A 20,106-nucleotide genomic window follows, 5' to 3' on the forward strand; every position below is an offset into this window, starting at 1 on the left:
ACTCTTCACATTATTGTAGGCCTTTCGTTAATTTTCCAGAGTTCTGTAAAAATTGACTTTGACAATTTTTGCTAGTGTTCTCGTTGCTTTTATGGAGGAGCCGATTTTCAGAGCTTGTTACTCTGCCATTCCAGAAGGCCCTCCACCTTCTTTTAAACACCCCAAACATTTTAATTTTTATCTTATTCGAGACCAAATGTAGTTAGATTTTACTAGCCTTTTATCTATTTTCACAAACTGAACACGCCTGTGAACTTGTACCCGGAATGTTCTTCATGCCCCTTTCCAGTCACTAAGTATCCTTCCTCCAAGATAACCTGTTTTTAAATTTGGTATAATTTGATTTAGTATATACTTTTTTGTGTCTGGCTTCTTTCACTCCACATTGTTTATGAAATTCATTCACATTGTCGGATGCAATTGTCCATTCATCCCCATTGCTCTGATAGTCCATTGTATGAGTATGCCACAATTTATCTATTCTACTTGGGTGGTCATTTGGATCGCTTACAATTTAGAGTTGTTACAATGCATTCTTGCGCATGTATCTTTGTATATATGTGTACATTTTTGTTAGATATATACCTAGAAATGGAACACCTGGGTCATTTGTTATATGGATGTTAAATGTTTGTGGATACAGTCAGTTTTCAATGTTGGTATACCGATTTACATTCTCACAGTAGTGTATAAGTATTATATTTATTCAATATCCTTGCCATACTTGGTATTATTTGACTTTTTCATTTTAATCATTCTGAGTATGTGTGGTATCACATTATGACTTTAATTTGAACGTAATGCATTTGGCCTATTTTGATAGTGTTATCTGCTTTTTTCTAACCAATTTGTAGGAATTCTTTTTTTTCCTTGAAAATTTTATTTATGAGAGAGAGAGAAAGAGGGCATGCGCTGGGTACGGGGAGAGGGAGAGGGACAGGCAGACTCCCCACTGAACACGGAGCCTGACGAGGGGCTCCACGTGGACTCAATGCTGGGCTGGATCCCAGGACCCCGGGATCATGACCTGAGCTGAAATCAGACCCTTAACCGACTGAGCCACCCAGGCACCCGAATTTGTAGGAATTCTTTACATATCCTGTATACCAATATATTCTTTATACGTTTACAAATATTTCCTTCCACTCTGTGACTTGCCTTTTTCCTCTTTAAATGGTGGTGTTTGATAAAGAGACGTTATTAAATTCGATGTAATTTTATTTATCAATATTTTTTGCTTTATGTGTAGTACTTTTTGGATCCCGTTAAGATTTGGTACTGACTCAAAGAAATCAAATGCAATCAACTGATTTAATTTTTTTCCTGTAAATTTTTTTTTGAAAAATCCTATGATTTATGCAGAACATTTTAGTCTCCCTTGAAGAACAGCGGTGCTTTTCCACGAGTGTATTTTTTGAACAACTGTCCTCTTTAATTTACAAAAGCATCCACCAAACGTCCAGCCTTACATAACCCCATTCCAGAAGATTCTTTTGTTCTGTCCTATCAAACCCAACAATTCCACTGAGTACATCCCTCATCCCATTTGTTCCTACTCACCCATCTGCTCTATTTTCAGAGATAACAGAGACTAACTAATTAGATGTGAATTTCTCTAACTTTCTGCTCTCTACTCCTATCTCATAAGATAGATCCTCGTCTGTATTTAATTCCCCTCCCCTTGCTTCAGTGGAAGACATTTTATAGAAAGTAGGTCTATCCCACCTTAAAAAATAATAATAAATTTTTTTATTCTTTAACCCATACCAGGTATTCCCATCTCTCTCCTTCCTGAAAAAAGAAATATCTTACATATTTGATAAAATTGCATGGAATTAAATATACCCACACAATGAACATATGTAATACTGGTGAAATCTAACTAGGGCAGATGGATTGTATCCAACTCAATTTCCTGGTTGTGATATTATCGTATAGTTATGCAAGATGTTGCCATTGGGGGAAACTGGGTGAAGGTATATTGGGTTGCACTGTATTATTTCGCACAGCTATACATGAATCTACAATTATATCAAAATAGGAAGTTAAAACAGAAGTCTTTCTAAAAGTTATCTGTAATAATAACCACCGTTTATTGAGTTCTTGCTGTGGGCTAGGTACTATTCTAAGCACTGACAGGTGGTTACTATTGTTAACCTCATTTTATAAATGAGGAAACTGGGGCACAGCGTGAAGCCACTTATACAGGGTCACCCAGCTCATAGATGGCAGAGTTAGCAGTCAGATCCAGGCAGCCTCATTCCAAAGGCGGAGCTCTGAGTCGCTCTGCTCTACTTCTTGTGTATCTGTTTTTGTATCCTTTCACACTTCAGCCCACCCCTCTATAATTTAGCTTCTCTCCCAGTCACTCCCCTGACTCTGCTTTGCCTGGATCACCAATAAGTCTGTTGCTAGGGGCGCCTGGGTGGCTCAGTCAGTTAAGTGTCTGCCTTCAGCTCAGGTCGTGATCCTAGGGTCCTGGGATCGAGCCCCAGCATTCTCCCTCTGCCTCTGCCCCTCCCCACCTCCACTCCCCCATTTGTGCTCTCTCTCTCAAATAAATAAATAAAATCTTTAAAAAAAATGTCTGTTGCTAAATCAAATGGGTTCTTTTTTGGTCCTTACCTTTCTTCCTGCAGCTTTTGATATTGTTCATACATTCAGTAAATATTTATCGAGCACAGTGTGCCAGACTGTTTGATGGCAGTGAACCAACCAGGCAAAGTTGCCTGCAGCTGAAGGATGTGTATGTCTTTACTTGGTACAGTTAGGGAGTCAGAATCTTCGGTCACTGCTGACTTGTTTGTGGGTGGTCAACAAGCCCCCTTCTGTGTTCCATGTTTTTTTCCCCCCCCTGCCCATGGCTAAAACAGATCATATGGTTATTTTTGTTTGTTTTGCAACATGTAGCCGGAGTTACTATATTTAGATACCATTTTCACTTTTCCCCCCGATAGAAATCTGAACCTTTCTGAGCAGTTGTCATGAATATGGATAAATTAAGAGAGCCAAATCCTGAACTATACTACCCCTTCTTATATAATTATTAATGATAGATTATGAAAATTGCCTTTGCCTTTTTCTTGCCTTTTTCTGTATAAGAATAATTTGGATTAATTTTATGCCCCCTTATTTGGAAATACCAGGAAGATTTCTATAGAATATTAAATAAGTTTCATTCTATATGTTCAAATAAAAAGCTACTCTGAGGAAAATACTTGATTTTATGAAGACATGATGGTAGCTTCTTGCATATCACCAAAACTGAGTACTTAAGCCTGAGTCGAAGGGAAGGAGTCATCTTGTCTCCTTCCACATATGCATGGTTGTTTTCTGTATTTTCATTCCTTTCCCTAATTCAGTAAAGAAGAAAAAAAAATTTCTCCTACTTCTTCATGCCAAAAAAACAACTCTTGTTTTATTAGTTCTAATGGGAATGTGTTTTGCTTGATGAGTGGAAGCAACCATAATCCTCTTGCTTCCATCCAGGGTAACTGTTTTTGTCTGATAGCTGTTTGTTTACAGCACCAGTTAGCAATTTGTATGGACAGCGCTGCTCTGAATGAAACCCAAATGCCTCTTGGAAGAAAGAAGACGGATTCAGCCCAGCAACTTGCAAAATTTTAAAAACAATTCCTTGTCAAACATGTGAAAAACAACTCTTCCCTCTCCACGACTCAAGGAAAAAAATGAGAAACTATCTTACACCAGATGGTGATTCCTTGCTAGTAAAATAGGCCTGGGCTGACTCGGCTCCATCCCTTTATATTCCCTTTGCAAAACCCACAAAGAACACATTTGGGGCCACTTTTCAGAGTTGGCAACAGTCTCTGTGTTTTAAGGAAATCATATGGACACACACACAAAAAAGCCACAATGGATGAAGGGCTCGGGATCCCCAGAGTCCAGAAACGAGATATATAGGCCTTAAATTCTAGGTCATCAGTTCGAACCTGGCCTGGACCCAAGAATATCCCATCTGTTGCCAGGTTTGGTTACTTGATTAAATTTGGTTAAAACAAATTGAGAAAAGGTTATATTTTCTTGTTGACTAAACCTCTTTTTAAAAAGAAGAAGAGGAAGAAGGAGGAGGAGGAGGAAGTGGAGGGGGAGATGGGGAAGAAAGAAAAAAAGAAAGAGAAAAATTGAAACTGTAAAAAAAAAACCCCACCCTTTGGGATGATAAAGTGATTCTTAAATTTGAAATTACTGCAGGTCTAAAAGATTCAATCATTAATTTTAAGGCCAGTACCTTTCTGTACTATTTACATGTAAGGTATTAGAGTGGCTTTCATATATTTAGATGTTATTTAGAGAGGATTTGAATGTGTGTGTGTGTGTGTGTGTGTGTGTGTCTGTGTGTGTGTGTGTGTGTGTGTGTGTGTGTCTGTGTGTTAATTACCTTGGCTTTTTTAAAGCTGGAATAGATGCCTTAAGGCACAATGAGACCCTCTCCCTGAAGATGTTGAAGCAGAGTCTGGTCAGCCACTTGCTAGGGATGTTGTGAGGAAGATTTAAGCACTAGAATAGTAATTGTATTGGTTAGTGTTAAATCTTTCTTCTTCATCTAAAATCCCATGCATTATGAATCAGTTCCCTTTGCCTGTCATTTTTTAAATTACCTTGATTTGGGGTCTTCCCAGCCACTTGAGGTAATACCTGTCGTCTGTTTAGTTTTGCCTTATGTGCAAGAAACCATTGACTGCCTTCGCTAATGTCTTGTTTTATTTCTTTAGGTGTCTGAACACACGCAGTTAAGTTGGATCCTCACCTGCATGGTCAGATTACCCCGGTTACAGCATTTACACCAGTGGAAGGTAAATGCCAGTGATCTGATTAATAAACAAAAAGGAGTTCAAAGTCCCCACTATGACTGTTTTTTTCTTCCCCTGTTTATTTTTGTGTTCTGCTCTGGGAATCCTGCGTTTACTGGTCTCCCTGGTCTGTTACTCACTAGTGGCCGGAACAGCATCTTAATTTCTTGGCCTCAGGGTATTAAATGGAAAGTAAGAGGGTTCTCCAGGATTCCAACTTAAAAACAGGATAAAAATATCCACATTATTAACTGTTTGATTTTAGCTGTAGGTCGAATCAGAGTGATCTTTGGATAGATTTGGTAATGACTTTGGACCTACCACATTATAATTAACAAACAATTGCAATTTCTGGATTACTGGACCCCGAAGTTGCCTGCCATCGCTATGTAATTAGCCAGCAGTAAGGCTGGAATGTTTTCACTGTGCGGAGAAGGAACAACATATTTTATTTAACATTTAAACATGTTGAGTCCAGGCAACAGTTCAAACCCACAGCAAAATTAAGGCTGTACTTTTTCTAGGAAGTTCAACTGAGAAAGATAAATTGGATAATTCATAGTACTTCATTTCCATTTATTTTTGCAATTGGATAACCTGAGGGTAGGTAGCCCCCAAGTGCGTCAACACTAAATTTCAATTTCAAGCTTCTTTCCAGCATATTTTCAGGGCCGTTGGTTTCTTCAAAAGCTGGTTCAGAGGCCTCCAGATCTGTCGCAGAGAGAAACAGAGCTTTTAAAGTGACCGTGCCAAAATAAGAGGTTAAGTGGTAATGCTGCAGAATCATTACCTGCCAGGGATTAGAAACAAAATTTTATAATGTTCTCTACCATATTTTGGTTTCAGCCAAGACTTTCTCATTTTATCGAAATACTCTAAGTTGAATACTGAGATCCTTTTCAGAAGAACTGAATACTAATTTAATGGGAAATGTTCCCACTTTAAAATCGTGTGTGAGAACCTACTGATAACACATGACTAGAAAATTCACTAACTCAGGTTTCCCCCACTATTCAAAACTAGAGCATCCCAATGAAACCCTTCATAAGCCGAAATGGAGCAGAGCCAAGAAACAAGTATCATTTCATACAGGCGAAAATCCTCTTCCGGTTTCTTTCAGTTACTGAAAGCAGGCACCAGTACATGTCTTTCAGAAAGGCCAAGTGGCATAATGAGAAGTTTCAGGTAGGAAGGGAAACCTATATTCTGGAGAAGCCTTCCCACCAGGCTGTGATTTTTTTTTTTTAAAGGATTATTTATTTATTTTTTAGAGAGAGAAAGAGTGTGAGCGGGGGGAGGGGGGTTGGCAGAGGGGCTGGAGAAACAGAGAAGCCGACTCCCCACTGAGCACAGAGGCAAAGCAGGGCTCCATCTCACATCCTGAGATCATGACATGAGCCGAAACCAGGAGTGGGTCGCTCAACCGACCGAGCCACCAGGCACCCACTGTGATATTTTATTTGTGGGAAAAACATGGATTTCAAATGCCAGCCTTATCCTAGAGCATGTTACTGCCTTCTCAGGTCATTCCTTCCTTAGCAAATACTGGCGATGCCTTCTGCAACTCTCAAAGCACACTAGGGGCTGGAGGTACAGCAGTCAACAGGACAGACGGATGCACCCACTTTCATGAGGCCTGTAGTCTATTTGCGCAGAGACAGTTGCACAAGCAATCAAGAAGTGTGAAAAGTGATCAGAGGGAGGGGTCCCAGTACTGTAGGAGGATCTAAGAGCACCTCGCTTGGTTTTGATTAAGGGGAAATAGTAGGGTAGAAAGGTGGGGTCAGGGCTGCTAAGGTCACAGTTATTTGTAGGATTCCACAGGGGGTAACACAGATGGGAGGCATCTGGGGCACATAATAGGCACTCACTAAATATTAATGCTCTCCATATCTCCCCTCTTCCTTTGTAATTTCAAGACCCAGTATTCTAATATAAAAAGACTATACATCTCCGGGGGTCCTCCTACACTGTTGGTGGGAATGCAAGCTGGTGCAGCCACTCTGGAAAACAGTATGGAGGTTCCTCAAAAAGTTGAAAATAGAGCTACCATACGATCCAGCAATTGCACTACTGGGTATTTACCCCAAAGATACAAATGTAGGGATCCAAAGGGGTACATGCACCCCGATGTTCATAGCAGCAATGTCCACAATAGCCAAACTGTGGAAAGAGCCAAGATGTCCCTCAACAGATGGATGGATAAAGAAGATGTGGTATACACACACACACACACACACACACACACACACACACACACACACACACACAATGGAATATTATGCAGCCATCAAAAGGAATGAGATCTTGCCATTTGCAACGACGTGGATGGAACTGGAGGGTATTATGCTGAGCGAAATAAGTCAATCAGAGAAAGACATGTATCATATGACCTCACTGATATGAGGAATTCTTAATCTCAGGAAACAAACTGAGGGCTGCTGGAGTGGTGGGGGGTGGGAGGGATGGGGTAGCTGGGTGATAGACATTGGGGAGGGTATGTGCTATGGTGAGCGCTGTGAATTGTGTAAGACTGATGAATCACAGACCTGTACCTCTGAAACAAATAATACATTATATGTTAAAAAAAAAGAAGAAGATAGCAGGAGGGGAAGAATGAAGGGGGGGAAATCGGAGGGGGAGACGAACCATGAGGGACGATGGACTCTGAAAAACAAACTGAGGGTTCTAGAGGGGAGGAGGGTGGGGAGGAAAAAAAAAAGACTATAAATCTAATGCAGTAGCAATTTTTAAAAATTGAGTTCTCTTCCCATTTGCTCATTGCCAAATTAAACTTTTATTATCTTTATTCTGCAATTGTTGCAAACTGGGCTTTATCATGGACACTGCAATAAAGAGATATACTGAAGGAATTATATATTCAAACTTCTAAATTTCCTTTAGCATTCGTTGCTAGAAGCCAGAAACTACTTGAAGTAACCAGAAGAGTTAAATTTATACCTAAATGATGGAACATTTGACATTAAGATGGGTAAAGAGAGAAGCTGTTGCTTTTCAGAGCCAGACTCAAAGGGTGTGTTGGCTGGGGAAGCCCAAGTTGGGAGCCCATGAACTTGGTCCTCAGAATCATGCAAGTTTATATATTCAGTTCAGTTCATTTAGAAATAATCAAGCCTCAGGGAGGTGATTCATATTAACTAAATGAATAATATCTACACACCAAAATCACCATTTATCATTTTACAAGAGATGATAGGCTTAGGCCTTGGAAGCAATGACCAGTAAACATCACAGGGTCTTCCCCAATTGGTAGTTCTCCCCAGAGAGCCAAAGTACCTGTTAGCAATCCTCAGCTGTAGCAGGGAATTGGCATCACAAAGGGCTTCTGTTGAGTGGGTACATATTCGTAGCTTATAGTTGGCATCCATTAATTAAATCCTTCTAGTATCACCTCTGGTGTTACTATCACCTTCCCCATTAAGGAAATATTTTAGCCTCTATGGCTTGTCCTCTTCACTGGAATCACTTTATCCCTCTGTTGTCAGTACCTACAGGTCAAGACAGGTTCATAATTGGTTCGATTAAAATTTCTCTTCGTTTCATCTTTCAAATGTCGTGACTTTTGGTGTTTTGGTTTTTTAAGTGTGATTTTGGGGCGCCATTACATTTTTTTTTTGTCAGTAGCACAGTGGGAGACTTTCTGGGAGGCTTCCGTGGATATAACAATATGGCTTTCGATGTTAACTTGTCAAATTAATTAATAATGGAGTTTATCTGATTTGGAACCTAGAGACTCTTCTCCCCTGGCTTTAATTAAATGAACCCGAAATAGTGGCAGTGCAGGATCCGACATGGGGCCAGTGGTGAAGTGTATTTCCCTTATTCCTGCCTGAGCCTGCAGCAGGGAGCCAAGGCAGCCCCCTGGCTTTTAGTGTTGCTAAAAGGAACTGAGATATAATGGTAGTACAGTAGCTTCAGACTACCCTTGGCTTGCTTTAAAGATTGCTTAATTTAGCGGTATCATTAGGTTCACGTCCGATTTCTTTGCCTCCTTTCTTTTCACTGGACAGGTGAAGATTGCCACACAGAAGCATGGCGGGACCGTGGGCCTGCTTACGTACCCGGTGCTCCAGGCAGCCGACATCCTGTTGTACAAGTAAGGAGCAGACTGCACCGCTGGTCTTAGGCATACTGACAAGAGAGTGTTCGAGCCTATCCCAGAAAGATTTGGCTCACGGGGAAGGGGGATATGGAAAGGATTGTGCAAATCAGTGTGCCTCTATTACCAGTAATAGGTACAACATGATAAAAGTTATGTTTTACTATGAAACTAGTAACAGGGCTAACACTTACATAGCACTTACTATGTGTTGGAAACTGTTTTAAGTGCCTGGCAGACACTCACCCAGTTAAGCTTCACAACCACCTTGTGAAAGTTGCATGACTATCATCCCCATTTTATAGGTGAGGAAATTAAGGCACGGAGTGCTTAGTCCCTTGCCCAAAGTCATGTAGCTAGCAAAGCCTGGACCCAGGATTTGAGCATAGAAAGTTTGGGTACAAGGTTGTTGTGCTCTTAACCACTATGTAATATAGACTTCCCTGGTAATAATTAAGCTTCAAGAGTTTTCAGTGTTGATTTCTCATATAATCTAGATTCTAAAGCAATGCTGTGTAATAGAACTTGCCTGCAATTATGGAAATGAATCCGTGCTTTCCAAGACCTTAGCTGCTAGCCACAGGACATGTTGACAGAAGAACTGAATTTTAAATTTTATTTAATTTTCGTAATTTAAATGGAAATAGCCACCTGTCTCTGGTGGCTATTGTATTGGATCAGCAGTCGAGAGCAAGTTTTTCAACACGCTGTAGGGTACCCTACTTTTCCTGGACCCATAATCCCTCTAGTCAGTCAATGCTGTCCTTTACAGGCCTCAAACCCTATAACCAGAGGATGCTGAGGCCTGCCCTCTCTGTACTTCTGACCCCATCCCTCTCCCAGTCCTTCCCTGCCATCCCCACGTTACCTCCCCTGGCCCCCCATTTGGCCTTCTAGAGATAAAGCTTCCCAATCAGCTTGCGTGCCTAGACAAGCCTTGCTTCTGAGGAAAAGGAGAAACTCTGTCAATCTGTTTTTCCCCTAAAGTCTTGACCCTGCAAAAGTGATTCTTCCCTAGGAAAACTAGAATTCTTTGCATGTAAATACAATAATAGCATGGAGATGACAGTATATGCACCTTGTGGTATGACCCCAGAGCCCTTGTGCCATTATGATGGAAACAGCTAGAAGAATAGGTGCTTAGCTTCACAAATCAGGAATGTCCTTTAATACATGCAGGCTATCTTTGACTCTGATTAAAACATATACATAAGGATTGTGTGTTGTTTGTTGTATTAATTTGAATGCTGGATTCCTAACAGCATTTGTTACTTATAATAAGTAACTTTTGCCTTATCCTGGGAAATCTACAACACTTTCCTCCAGGAGTAGCAAATGAAAGTCTAATAAAGGTCTAATACATTTCCCAGCAAAGTAGCGTGTTTTCTCACCTGTAAAATGGGAATACTAACTAATTATCCTGCACAGGATTAGTCAAAGATTAAAATGAAATATGGGCCAGGCAGTGCTGTGACTGGGAGCTGTCACTTGGTCATGCTTGGTGATGATTGTCTCTAGTGATCATAGTCTTCTGTCAAATTTCACTTTCAAGGGGGACTTTTTTAAAATTTTTTTTAAAAATTAAAAATTTTTTTAAGAGAAAGGGGTGGGGGCAGGGGCAGAGGGAGAGGAAGAAAGAGAATCTTAAGCAGGCTCCACACCCAGTGTGGAACCTGACACGGGGCTCGACCTCATGACCCTGAGATCATGACCTGAGCCGAAATCAAGAGTTGGACGCTTAACTGACTGAGCCACCCAGGCGCCCTGGGGGACTTCTTTATAGAAGCAAAGGCTGAGGTTTGTCAGCACCAGGATATGGAAGCATACGAGCATGGTAGATTTCCTTAACAGTTCAAGAGCTGTCGTGCGAGAGTCCTCTAAGCTCAGAGCTGTGAAAAAGAGTAAACTTGAGCAAGAGTGATTGTCCCCTTTGTGATACCATGGAGCACAGAGTGGGGAGGAACTTTGCTGAGGCTCTGCGTCAATTCCCTAGCTTTACAAACACAGCCCAGTGAGGGTAAGCAATTTACCCAAAGCTGCACAGCCATTCAGTGGACAGTGACACAGCTGAGCCTGGTTATGGTCTCCTGAGGCCTGTGCTGACCTTCCTTAAGGAGCCAGTAGTTATGTTCCGGAGGGCGGGGGGGGCGGCGAGATCATCTCATAAACAACCAAGACAACACAAGACCATACATACTAAAGTGATGATGAATTAATTTTTAACCCATTGTGTAAAATACAATTAGCAGAATGATAAAATCCTACAGTTTCTTTCATCTATAAAGTAGGGGCTAATGGGACATAGCTCAAGGGATTATTAAATAACTTGTGTATGAATTGTTACCAGCTAGCATATGCTCAGTACAAACGTTTCAAGAATACAAGCAACATTTTAAAAGGTTGACATTGGCAAAAAGTAGCTCCAGATCCCCAAATCTGATACATACTCTACCTGTTTTCAAGCCAGGCCTTAAGTTATGAATGTCTTCTTCTCTTACAGAAAGCAGTAATTATTTCAGATGTGGCTGGTAAACTCAAGCTTTCAGTAGCTTCCTGTCTCTCTCTGCCCTGACATCAGCAGGTTCTCACAGTTGGTTAATGCTTCCAAGGATAAGTCACCCCCCAGGTAACTTCCAGCCTCAGTTACCCTCCAGCCAACTCCTGGGAAGCAAAGAAATTCCCATACTATAAATATTCCTTCTTTAACTCTTACTGATCCGTTTGGTGGTTAGCATATACACTATGCCATGAAATGAAATACCATGAAATACCATGAATGCCACGAAATACCTTTCTTTTTCCTATTTTCTGAAAGGAGGACTATGGTAGCAGATCGTTATGTATCCCCATCAGGTTTCTGATATTTTACATATAATTTGTTAAACAGAGAAACGTATTTAAAGTATTAAAACCAGGTAATTACCTACGTTCAAGACGACTGCCTCCCACCTTAGCCTAGCAAGTAGTCTACCTGCAATGCCATAATTAGATCCTGGGCATGGAACGGAAAACTGTATGCTCCTTTGCTTAAGAGAAAGAGCCCTACATTTGGTCTCAGGCCAGACCTCCTGCCTCTGGCCACACATGCTCCAGCCCGTAGGCTCTGGTCCTTTGGGCTCTTTTCTTCTGCCCTCCTCCTCAGACTGTCCCCATGGGTGCCGTTGCCACAGTCACGTATCCCACATTTCCTGGGCATGTGTGTCATTTGGACCCCTCCAAAGCATGCAGACAAGTACAGTAAAATCAGTTCTGGTTTACTGCAGCATTTTAACGTACATTTCTCATCTGTTTCATTATGCTTCCCCCTAAGCTTAGAAATGCCTAACTGCTTCCTAATATGTAGCAGTGGCAGGACTCAAACCCAGGTCTGATTTTTAGCCTGTACTGTTGTTTTCCCTATAACATAGCTCAAGCACTTGGGGTATTTTTTGTTTGGTTTTATTTCAGATAGTTCTGGATTTTGAAACCGGTCATAGCCAGAATGTCTATGAATATTTATGTCATAAATATAGATAGATACAAACAAGCAAGTTAGATGGATTCAAAAAACATTTGTATTTTCTCCCTCGAGCAAATTCTATGTGGCCTCTTCACAAAATGTTGATGCAGAGCGTGTGTAGCTTTCGTGTTTGCTTTTGTCAAAATGAGCATTGGAATAAGTGGGGCCTGGTGGTCCAGAGAACAGACATGAGGGGAGGGAATGAAAGGGGGGCCTTCCAGATAAGTGTATGAAAGATTCATTTCATTGTTTTGGTAGAACTTGGTATGAAACCCAGGAATGGAAAGCTGAGACCATCTTAAGCTTGAGAGTATCATAAAATAGCAGATATTTGAAGAGAGACAAAATACTCAACAGTAGCATTTGTCCCAGTTTTTATTTTGCATCTGTGTTCTTTTTCTAAATATCCAATTTCAAATAACTGGCTATATATTAAATAAATGTTTCTCTCTCCCTTTCTTTCTCTCTCTCTCTCTCTCTCTCTCCACACACACACACACACACACACACACACAGTTTTTATTAACATGCAGCAAATACATGTTAAGTACCTGCAGTGCTGCTAATCCAGAGAGAGGCACTCTGCATGGACTTGAGTGAAGGGAAGGAAGGAACCAACATGAGGTGAGCATTCGTTGTCAGGTGCTACACACGCGTTATCTATTCAGATTCTCAGAACAGCTCTGCAAGATAGGTAAATGATATTATCCCCAGTTTACAGATAAAGACATGAAGTTTTGGAGAGTTACTACTAAGTCTGCTCAAATAGAGATGAGAGCGATTACCTGGGCTAACCAGTGTCTCTTTTCGAGAACACAAACGGAGAACTATGGGAAGGGGATAAGATGATAGTGAAAGCAAAAGCTGAAATGACATAACAAAATGAGCTGTGCATAAGCAGAACCAAAGCCAACCAAAAACAAAGCGTAGAGAGTATGATGACTGTTCGGAAGCTTCACACTTGGTAATTCCAGAGAAGAGGTGAGTCGACCGTAATGTCTGAGGATCAGATCACTGCTATTGAGGACAGTCGAGATAATTCGTTCCTAAAACTGCTTTGGAGACTTCTGGTTCTTGAATTACATCCTTTCTCTGTGAGGCCAGACTGCCCCGAATTTTTATGAGATCCTGAAACCTGCCAGCCAAACCTCATTCCAGCCATCCATACACTCACCCACAACTGCCAAGCAGTAGTGTGTCTTCTCTTTCTCTTTCACTTTCCAGCTCTGGGGCAAGTGCCTATGGTAAACCGGAAGCCTATGGAAATGTAGTTTCCAGGCTGCAAGCCCCCGGAAATCGACAAATAGCGTAGAAGGGAGAGGGTGGTGTTGAGAAGACCGCAGATAATCCAAGACACCTTCCTGAAAGCATTGGGAAGCTCTTTGTGATTTTCAGGACAGAGTGAGATGATCTGATGTATACGTTTAGAAATGAACTGATTAAAATATAGAGAATGACCTGCAGGGGGACAAGAGCACCTGGGGCAGTCTATTCAGAGGCTCTTTCACTAGTCTGTTTGGACCATGACAGTGTCAGTGAAGATAAAGGCAGTAGGCAAATGTAGGAGACTTTAGGAGGTAAAATGGATAGAGTTTCATAATGGATTGGATGGGTATGAGAAGGAGGTCTCAGCTGACCCCAACTTCTGACTTAGGTGGTTAGATTGATGGTGTTGCCATTCATGGAGATCGGGAACACGGAAAGGACTAGGCAGAAGAACTTATAGCTTCGTGTGGTGTTTTCTCTCTTCCTGGAGGCTGTAACTCCCTGGAGGGTAAAAACCTTCACTGTATCTCTCACAGGGCCCAGCACCAAGCCATGCACATCACAGGTGTTCAGGAAATAATTCCTAAATTAGAGAGTCATTATGGCATATCCAACAAGCAGTTGGTGATCGGGCGTTCATCCTTCACGAAAGGAGAAACAGCACCAAACTCCACCCCACCCAGGCTGGTTAAAGGCAGCAGCACTGAAGACTCACAAACACAGCCAAAGTAGGAAAAAAAAATAATAAGAGATCCAATCTCTGTGAGCAGATATATGTAGGCAGTGATTATTCATCTGGACTCTAATTCTGCCGGAGGGTGGGGTGGATCCCAAGTAAACGTGAATATGGCAAGGAACAGAGTGGAAGAAAAAAAGGAGTTAGTCACCAAAGAAGATCATACGCATTATTAAGTGACAGAAGTTATAACAATCAAAATTATGAAAAGCTTTTGTTTTATGTTGTGTCCAAACAAGAAGCGCAGTCAGGATAAGAAGAAAAAAAAAAAAGAAAGAAAGAAAGAAAAGAAAAGAAAAAAGATAAGAAAAGGGAAAAAAGAAAGAAAAAGAAAGAAAGGGAAAAGGAGAGAAAAGAAAAGAAAAGGGGGAAAAGAGAAGGCATTAATATGGATATCATTATGTAGGGTATAAATTTTAAAAGAGCAGCTCTAAATTATTTGAAGTGCAAGGAAGACAATGAGGAGAGAGGTTGAAAATGTGAAGGGAATAAGCCCCATAAGTGAGCAGAATCAAAGACAGGCTGAATTCACGTAAAGTGTAAACTCAATGGATGAGAAGTAGGAGCCAAGATAAATTATAGGAGGTGAAAACAGCAGCAGGAGCAGAGGGAGGAAAGACTAGAAACAAACAAACTAAAATCAGATGAAAAAGCAAAGTGGAGCAATAGGACCAGGTGAAAAAAATTAAAATTTTTTAATCCCCCCCTTTTTTAAAAAAAAAAAAAAGCAAAAACTCACAGAATTGTAAGAAAAGAGGCAAGGATCTCACAGAAAGCAAAGACACATGCAGAGTCATTATGAAAACTAAATGTGTTTTCTGTTTAGTTTGGTTGCTTTGTGGATCTGGAACCATTTTGACATGTGGAAATATTCATTTTGATGTGCCTAAAGTGTATTGATTATGGTAATTGTTTTCTCTGTGTTAGCTGCAGTCCATTGTGATTTCCTACGGGCTACTGTAATTGCTTTTTAACCTGCCCTGTTGGCTAATTTGGTGTGGGGGGGTCGGAGTGACCTCTGCAGTTCAGCCTCACTGGAATCACAAGGCAGGAGTAACAGAGTCCAGTGAAAGAGGGGAGACTTAGAAAGGTGGGGTTGTGTGCCTGTACCTCAGAGAGGAGCGCGTGCGGGCTGGTGGGCACTGAGGGAAGCATAAAAAGGAACATTTTGGTTTTGGTTTTACCACTTATGAAGCCGGTGACTTTCTTCTGATCCAGGCTGTGTGGAAGAGAGCAATGGACAAAGCCCTAACGATCATTATGACCTTAGAAGAAGAAAAACCACTTCCTGATCTATTGTCATGGTCCCTATGCTTTGGCTTTCTTTCTTCTTTTTTTTTAAGATTTTATTTATTTATTTGAGAGGGAGAGAGAGAACGAATGCAAGCAGGGGGAGGGGCAGAGGGAGAGAGACAAGCGGACTCCCCACTGCAGGGAGCCCGATGCAGGGCTCCATCCCAGGACCCTGAGATCATGACCTGAGCCAGAGTCAGACACTTAACTGACCGAGCCACTCAGGCGCCCCTATGCTTTGCCTTCCATTCATTATTCTGTCTCTGTTTTCCTTAAATTAAAGGGGTTCTCAGAATCCCTATAACATGCTATTAATATTTGAGGATTGCCTAATCAGATCGGTGAACCATCAAATATGTTTCCTATCTGTATCAGGATCGCTGCCCAGATCTGTGACTGTCCCTGAGATTATATGTTAATATTTATGTTTGTAGTATAAATCACCTATCAAAAACGGAAAATGATCCTGGTTTGAAGAAAAAGTCGCAATGGACCTCACACCGAGGTTCCTGAGAGTAGTCTTTCACCATTTTGTCCTTCATCAGGTCAGATGTTAATGAATATATATTATATCAATAGCTAGTGTTTATTGAGCTCTGCTGTCAAGTACTATGCTTGGTTATCTCATTTAATCCTCAAAACAATCCTGTGAGGTAAGCACCATTATGACCCCCAATTCCAGACAGAGGCTCGGAAAAGTATGAAGCTGGGCTATGGTGACTCCCCTCGTAGGTGGTGGAGCTGTGACATAAACTCAGGTAGTCTGACTCCTGAGTACATGCTCTGATCCTCTATACTGATGACAAACTGATTTCATTATGATTTTTCTCTTGCTATAAAACTATCTAGGTCAGGGCGCCTGGGTGGCTCAGTCATTAAGCGTCTGCCTTCGGCTCGGGTCATGATCCCAGGGTCCTGGGATCGAGCCCCACATCGGGCTCCCTGCTCAGCAGGAAGCCTGCTTCTCCCTCTCCCACTCCCCCTGCTTGTGTTCCCTCTCTCGCTGTGTCTCTCTCTCTCTGTGTCAAATAAATAAAATAAAACTATCTAGGTCATAGTGCCCTCTTCTTCAGATCATTCCCTTATTCAGTAAATATTTACACTTGATCTTAGCCAAAAGGTCAAGAAACAACAACTTAGGGGTGCCTGGGTGAGTCAGTCATTAAGCATCTGCCTTCGGCTCAAGTCATGATCCTCACATATGCCAGGCAAGTCTAGTAGGGATTAGAAATAGATTGAAAAACAAAACAGACAAACTCGAAAAAAAACTTTTTTTTAAGCAGGAGAGAAAACAACATACAATTAAATAACAAATGAAATAAAATAATTAGATTAGGAATAATACTAGAAAGAAAATAAATAGGATATATGGGAAAAAATAAAAGGGAGGGGCACCTGGCTGGCTCAGTCAGAAGAGTATGCGATTCTTGATCTTGGGATTGTGAGTTCAAGCCCCACGTTGCGGGTAGAGATTTCTTAGGAAAAAAAAAAGTTCAAAAATAAAAGGTGGGGGCACCTGGGTGGCTCAGTGGGTTAAGCATCTGCCTTCAACTCAGGTCATGATCCCAGGGTCTTGGGATGGAGCCCCACATCGGGCTCCCTGCTCAGTGGGGAGCCTGCTTCTCCTTCTCTCTCTGCTGCTCCCCCTGCTTGTGCGCTCTCTCTCTCTCTCCCTCTCTGTCTCAAATAAATAAAATCTTTTTTTAAAAAAAAAGGAAAGAATAAGAGGGAGAAACCAACTTTGGAGAGTATGCTTGGGGAAGGCTTCTCTGAGGAGGTGATATTTAAGCTTAGACCCAAAATAAAGGAGGCAGGGTGCAGGAGCTATGGGAGGAACATTCTAGTAGACTAGAGGAACAGTGTCTTCAACAGACGCAACTCCCTGCCTTTGATGTTTGACCTGTAAGCTCTCCAGGATACATGATTTCACTATCTTTATAGTCTAGCAGTGGGAGAGTCAACAGTTTCTCACCGGTTCATTTCAATGTTCTAATGTAGTTTAGATGTTCTTTCTTATGTTCAACAGGAAAAAAATTAAAAATTGCTGATACTATTCTGATCTTATTAACATCTTAGTGCATTTCCTTCAAATCAGTTTTTTAAGCTAGTATCTCTTATTTGCATTCCATGTACAAGGCTCTAGGCTACAAGTTTTGCGTGCATTATTATATTCTCTCTTCACACAACTCCAGGAGTAGGCAGTATGAAAACAAAAACAAAAACAAAAACAAAAACAAGCATAAGGAGGTTAAGTAACTTTTCCAGGCACATGAGCTGGTCAGTGGCAGAGTGGGAACCTGAACCCCGAACTGCCTGATGGGAGTCTCCACTCTAACCACTGTGGCTTCTCCTTGGCGTGAGTGCAGGTTATATGTATTTCTCCCCAAATTTATAGCCTGCTGATTTTGTCTTCTATTTTTCCACATCATTAAATATTGACTGTTTTTTTCTTGATTCCTTGTTTTCTGTCTCATGCTATATAGATTGAGTGTTCTTTCCTTTTACCTATTCCAGTGATTCAGAAGGTGTGCTTTCTGTGTTTAATTCCAGTAATGATCATCTTTAAACAAAGACCCCCCCCACTGAGAACAAATAGAGGCTATTTATTCAGAGCTTGCTACAGCAAGGGAAACCTTCACCATGCCTTGGATTTTGTGTTTCACAGAGACTCAAGGCAGGCAGGGGAGTGGAGAGGCTTTGTGTGGCAAAAAGGAAGATTCGGGTATGCTCTGATTTGAGGTTGTTGCCACAGGGAGGCTGGAGGCTGGCCAACTAGAAGGGGGCCTCTTAGGTGATTAGTTTGGGGAGTATATTTGACTTTCCCTGGCTGGTCCAAAGTTGGAGGAAGCTAACACAGTGAGGGCATTGGCAATCATTAATGGAGTCTAGACCATTCTGGGCCAGTTGCTACAGAGGTTGTAGTTGGCTTCCTGGGCTGGCGGCTCCAGAGGTTTGGATCAAGTTTTGTGGTCATATCTTATCTGGCCATTGTCTGTTTCTCTCTCACTTAGCAGAAATATTGGAGTCTTTTGTTAATCATTCCAAGTACGTTGCCTATGGGGCGCCTGGGTGGCTCAGTCGTTGAGGGTCTGCCTTCGGCTCAGGTCATGATCCCAGATCCTGGGATCAAGCCCCGCATCGGGATCCCTGCTCGCCGGGAGGCCTGCTTCTCCCTCTCCCACTCTCCCTGCTTGTGTTCCTGCTCTTGCTATCTCTGTCAAATAAATAAAGTCTTTAAAAAAAAAAAGAAAGAAAAAGTTGCCTATGATAGAAATCCTATGACTTACCCAAAGTCACATAAAATGAGAGTGTCACTCAGAATTTGAAGCTGGCCTATCCTCAAAGCCTGCGCTCTTAAATGAGTGCTATACTGAATCCCCCCACCCCCTCTCTTTCACACACACACACACACACACACACACACACACACACACACACAGCCCAACTACATGAGTATTTGAGGGGCTATATGAAAACATAACTAATGTTCAGAGATATTTTTTAATAAATAAAATGTGTTACTTCCATGCAAAAGAAGTGTCAAAGAGTTGCTTTCAAACCTATTGCTTACTCTAAATTTCAAAACATTTATCAGCATTTCTTAGGACATATACACAGAATTATTTTATGACACAAACAAATATTAGTCTCATTAACTAACAATCAACTTGCTTTTGGTCAGAAAGTACTGAATGGCTCCATAAGACTTTTGGGTTATTGTAAAAGATAATTTTTTTCACTTGAATCAAAATTTCCCCTTATGTGAATATTCAAAAGAATCTGCTACAAAATCATATAAATTCCTTATGGTTCTGTAACTATAGTACAGGAATGTTCTTATGCAGCTATTAAAAAATTCTATTAATGAAGACCACATAGAAACATGGGAAATATCTATTATGTTAACATAAAAGATGGTGTGCATATTCTACTGCAGTTATGTAAAAATATGCATCCACATAGACAAGAACAAAGACTGGAAAGTAATTTGCAAAAAGAAAAATAATTGCAAAATAATATGGGATCTTTCAGATTTTTTCAAAATGTTCTCCAGTGTTTTACCATATTAAAGTAGCTAGTCTGTATGCTAGACGGCTTTATTAAGTGGACCAGTAGCCTGTGGACAGTAATTCACAAAGGAAATAAGATCTCTGCCAGTTTTTTGAGAACCACTCCTTAACCACGGGGATAAGAGGTTTTCCTCTCCATAACAAAGGAGAATAATTTTCCTTTCCTGAGGCCGTTTTGAAAAGCTGTTATTTTTCCATTCAGAATGTACAATTATCATGTAAATATTCAAGTTCGCTTTCACAGGAGGAACATCAAACTCTTTTTGATCAAAAAATGACAGCGATTTATTACCTGTGTTATCAAATGT

General features: G+C 41.1%; 1 protein-coding gene across 3 annotated transcripts in view; it reads left to right on the forward strand.

Moving 5' to 3' along the window:
- Positions 1–20,106, forward strand: part of WARS2 (tryptophanyl tRNA synthetase 2, mitochondrial) — a 99,788-nt gene that overhangs the window by 74,505 nt on the left and 5,177 nt on the right. For all 3 annotated transcript variants that reach the window (XM_028102090.2, XM_028102091.2, XM_088022315.1), the window contains 2 exons: positions 4,737–4,817; positions 8,846–8,931. In XM_028102090.2, the coding sequence (XP_027957891.1) occupies positions 4,737–4,817; positions 8,846–8,931 (167 nt within the window). The remainder of the gene's footprint in view (positions 1–4,736; positions 4,818–8,845; positions 8,932–20,106) is intronic.

The sequence above is a fragment of the Eumetopias jubatus genome, unplaced genomic scaffold, assembly GCF_037043125.1.
Source record: "Eumetopias jubatus isolate StellerSeaLion01/CBP00866 unplaced genomic scaffold, mEumJub1_p1.0 scaffold_4, whole genome shotgun sequence".
In the NCBI taxonomy this organism is placed as follows: Eukaryota; Metazoa; Chordata; class Mammalia; order Carnivora; family Otariidae; genus Eumetopias; species Eumetopias jubatus.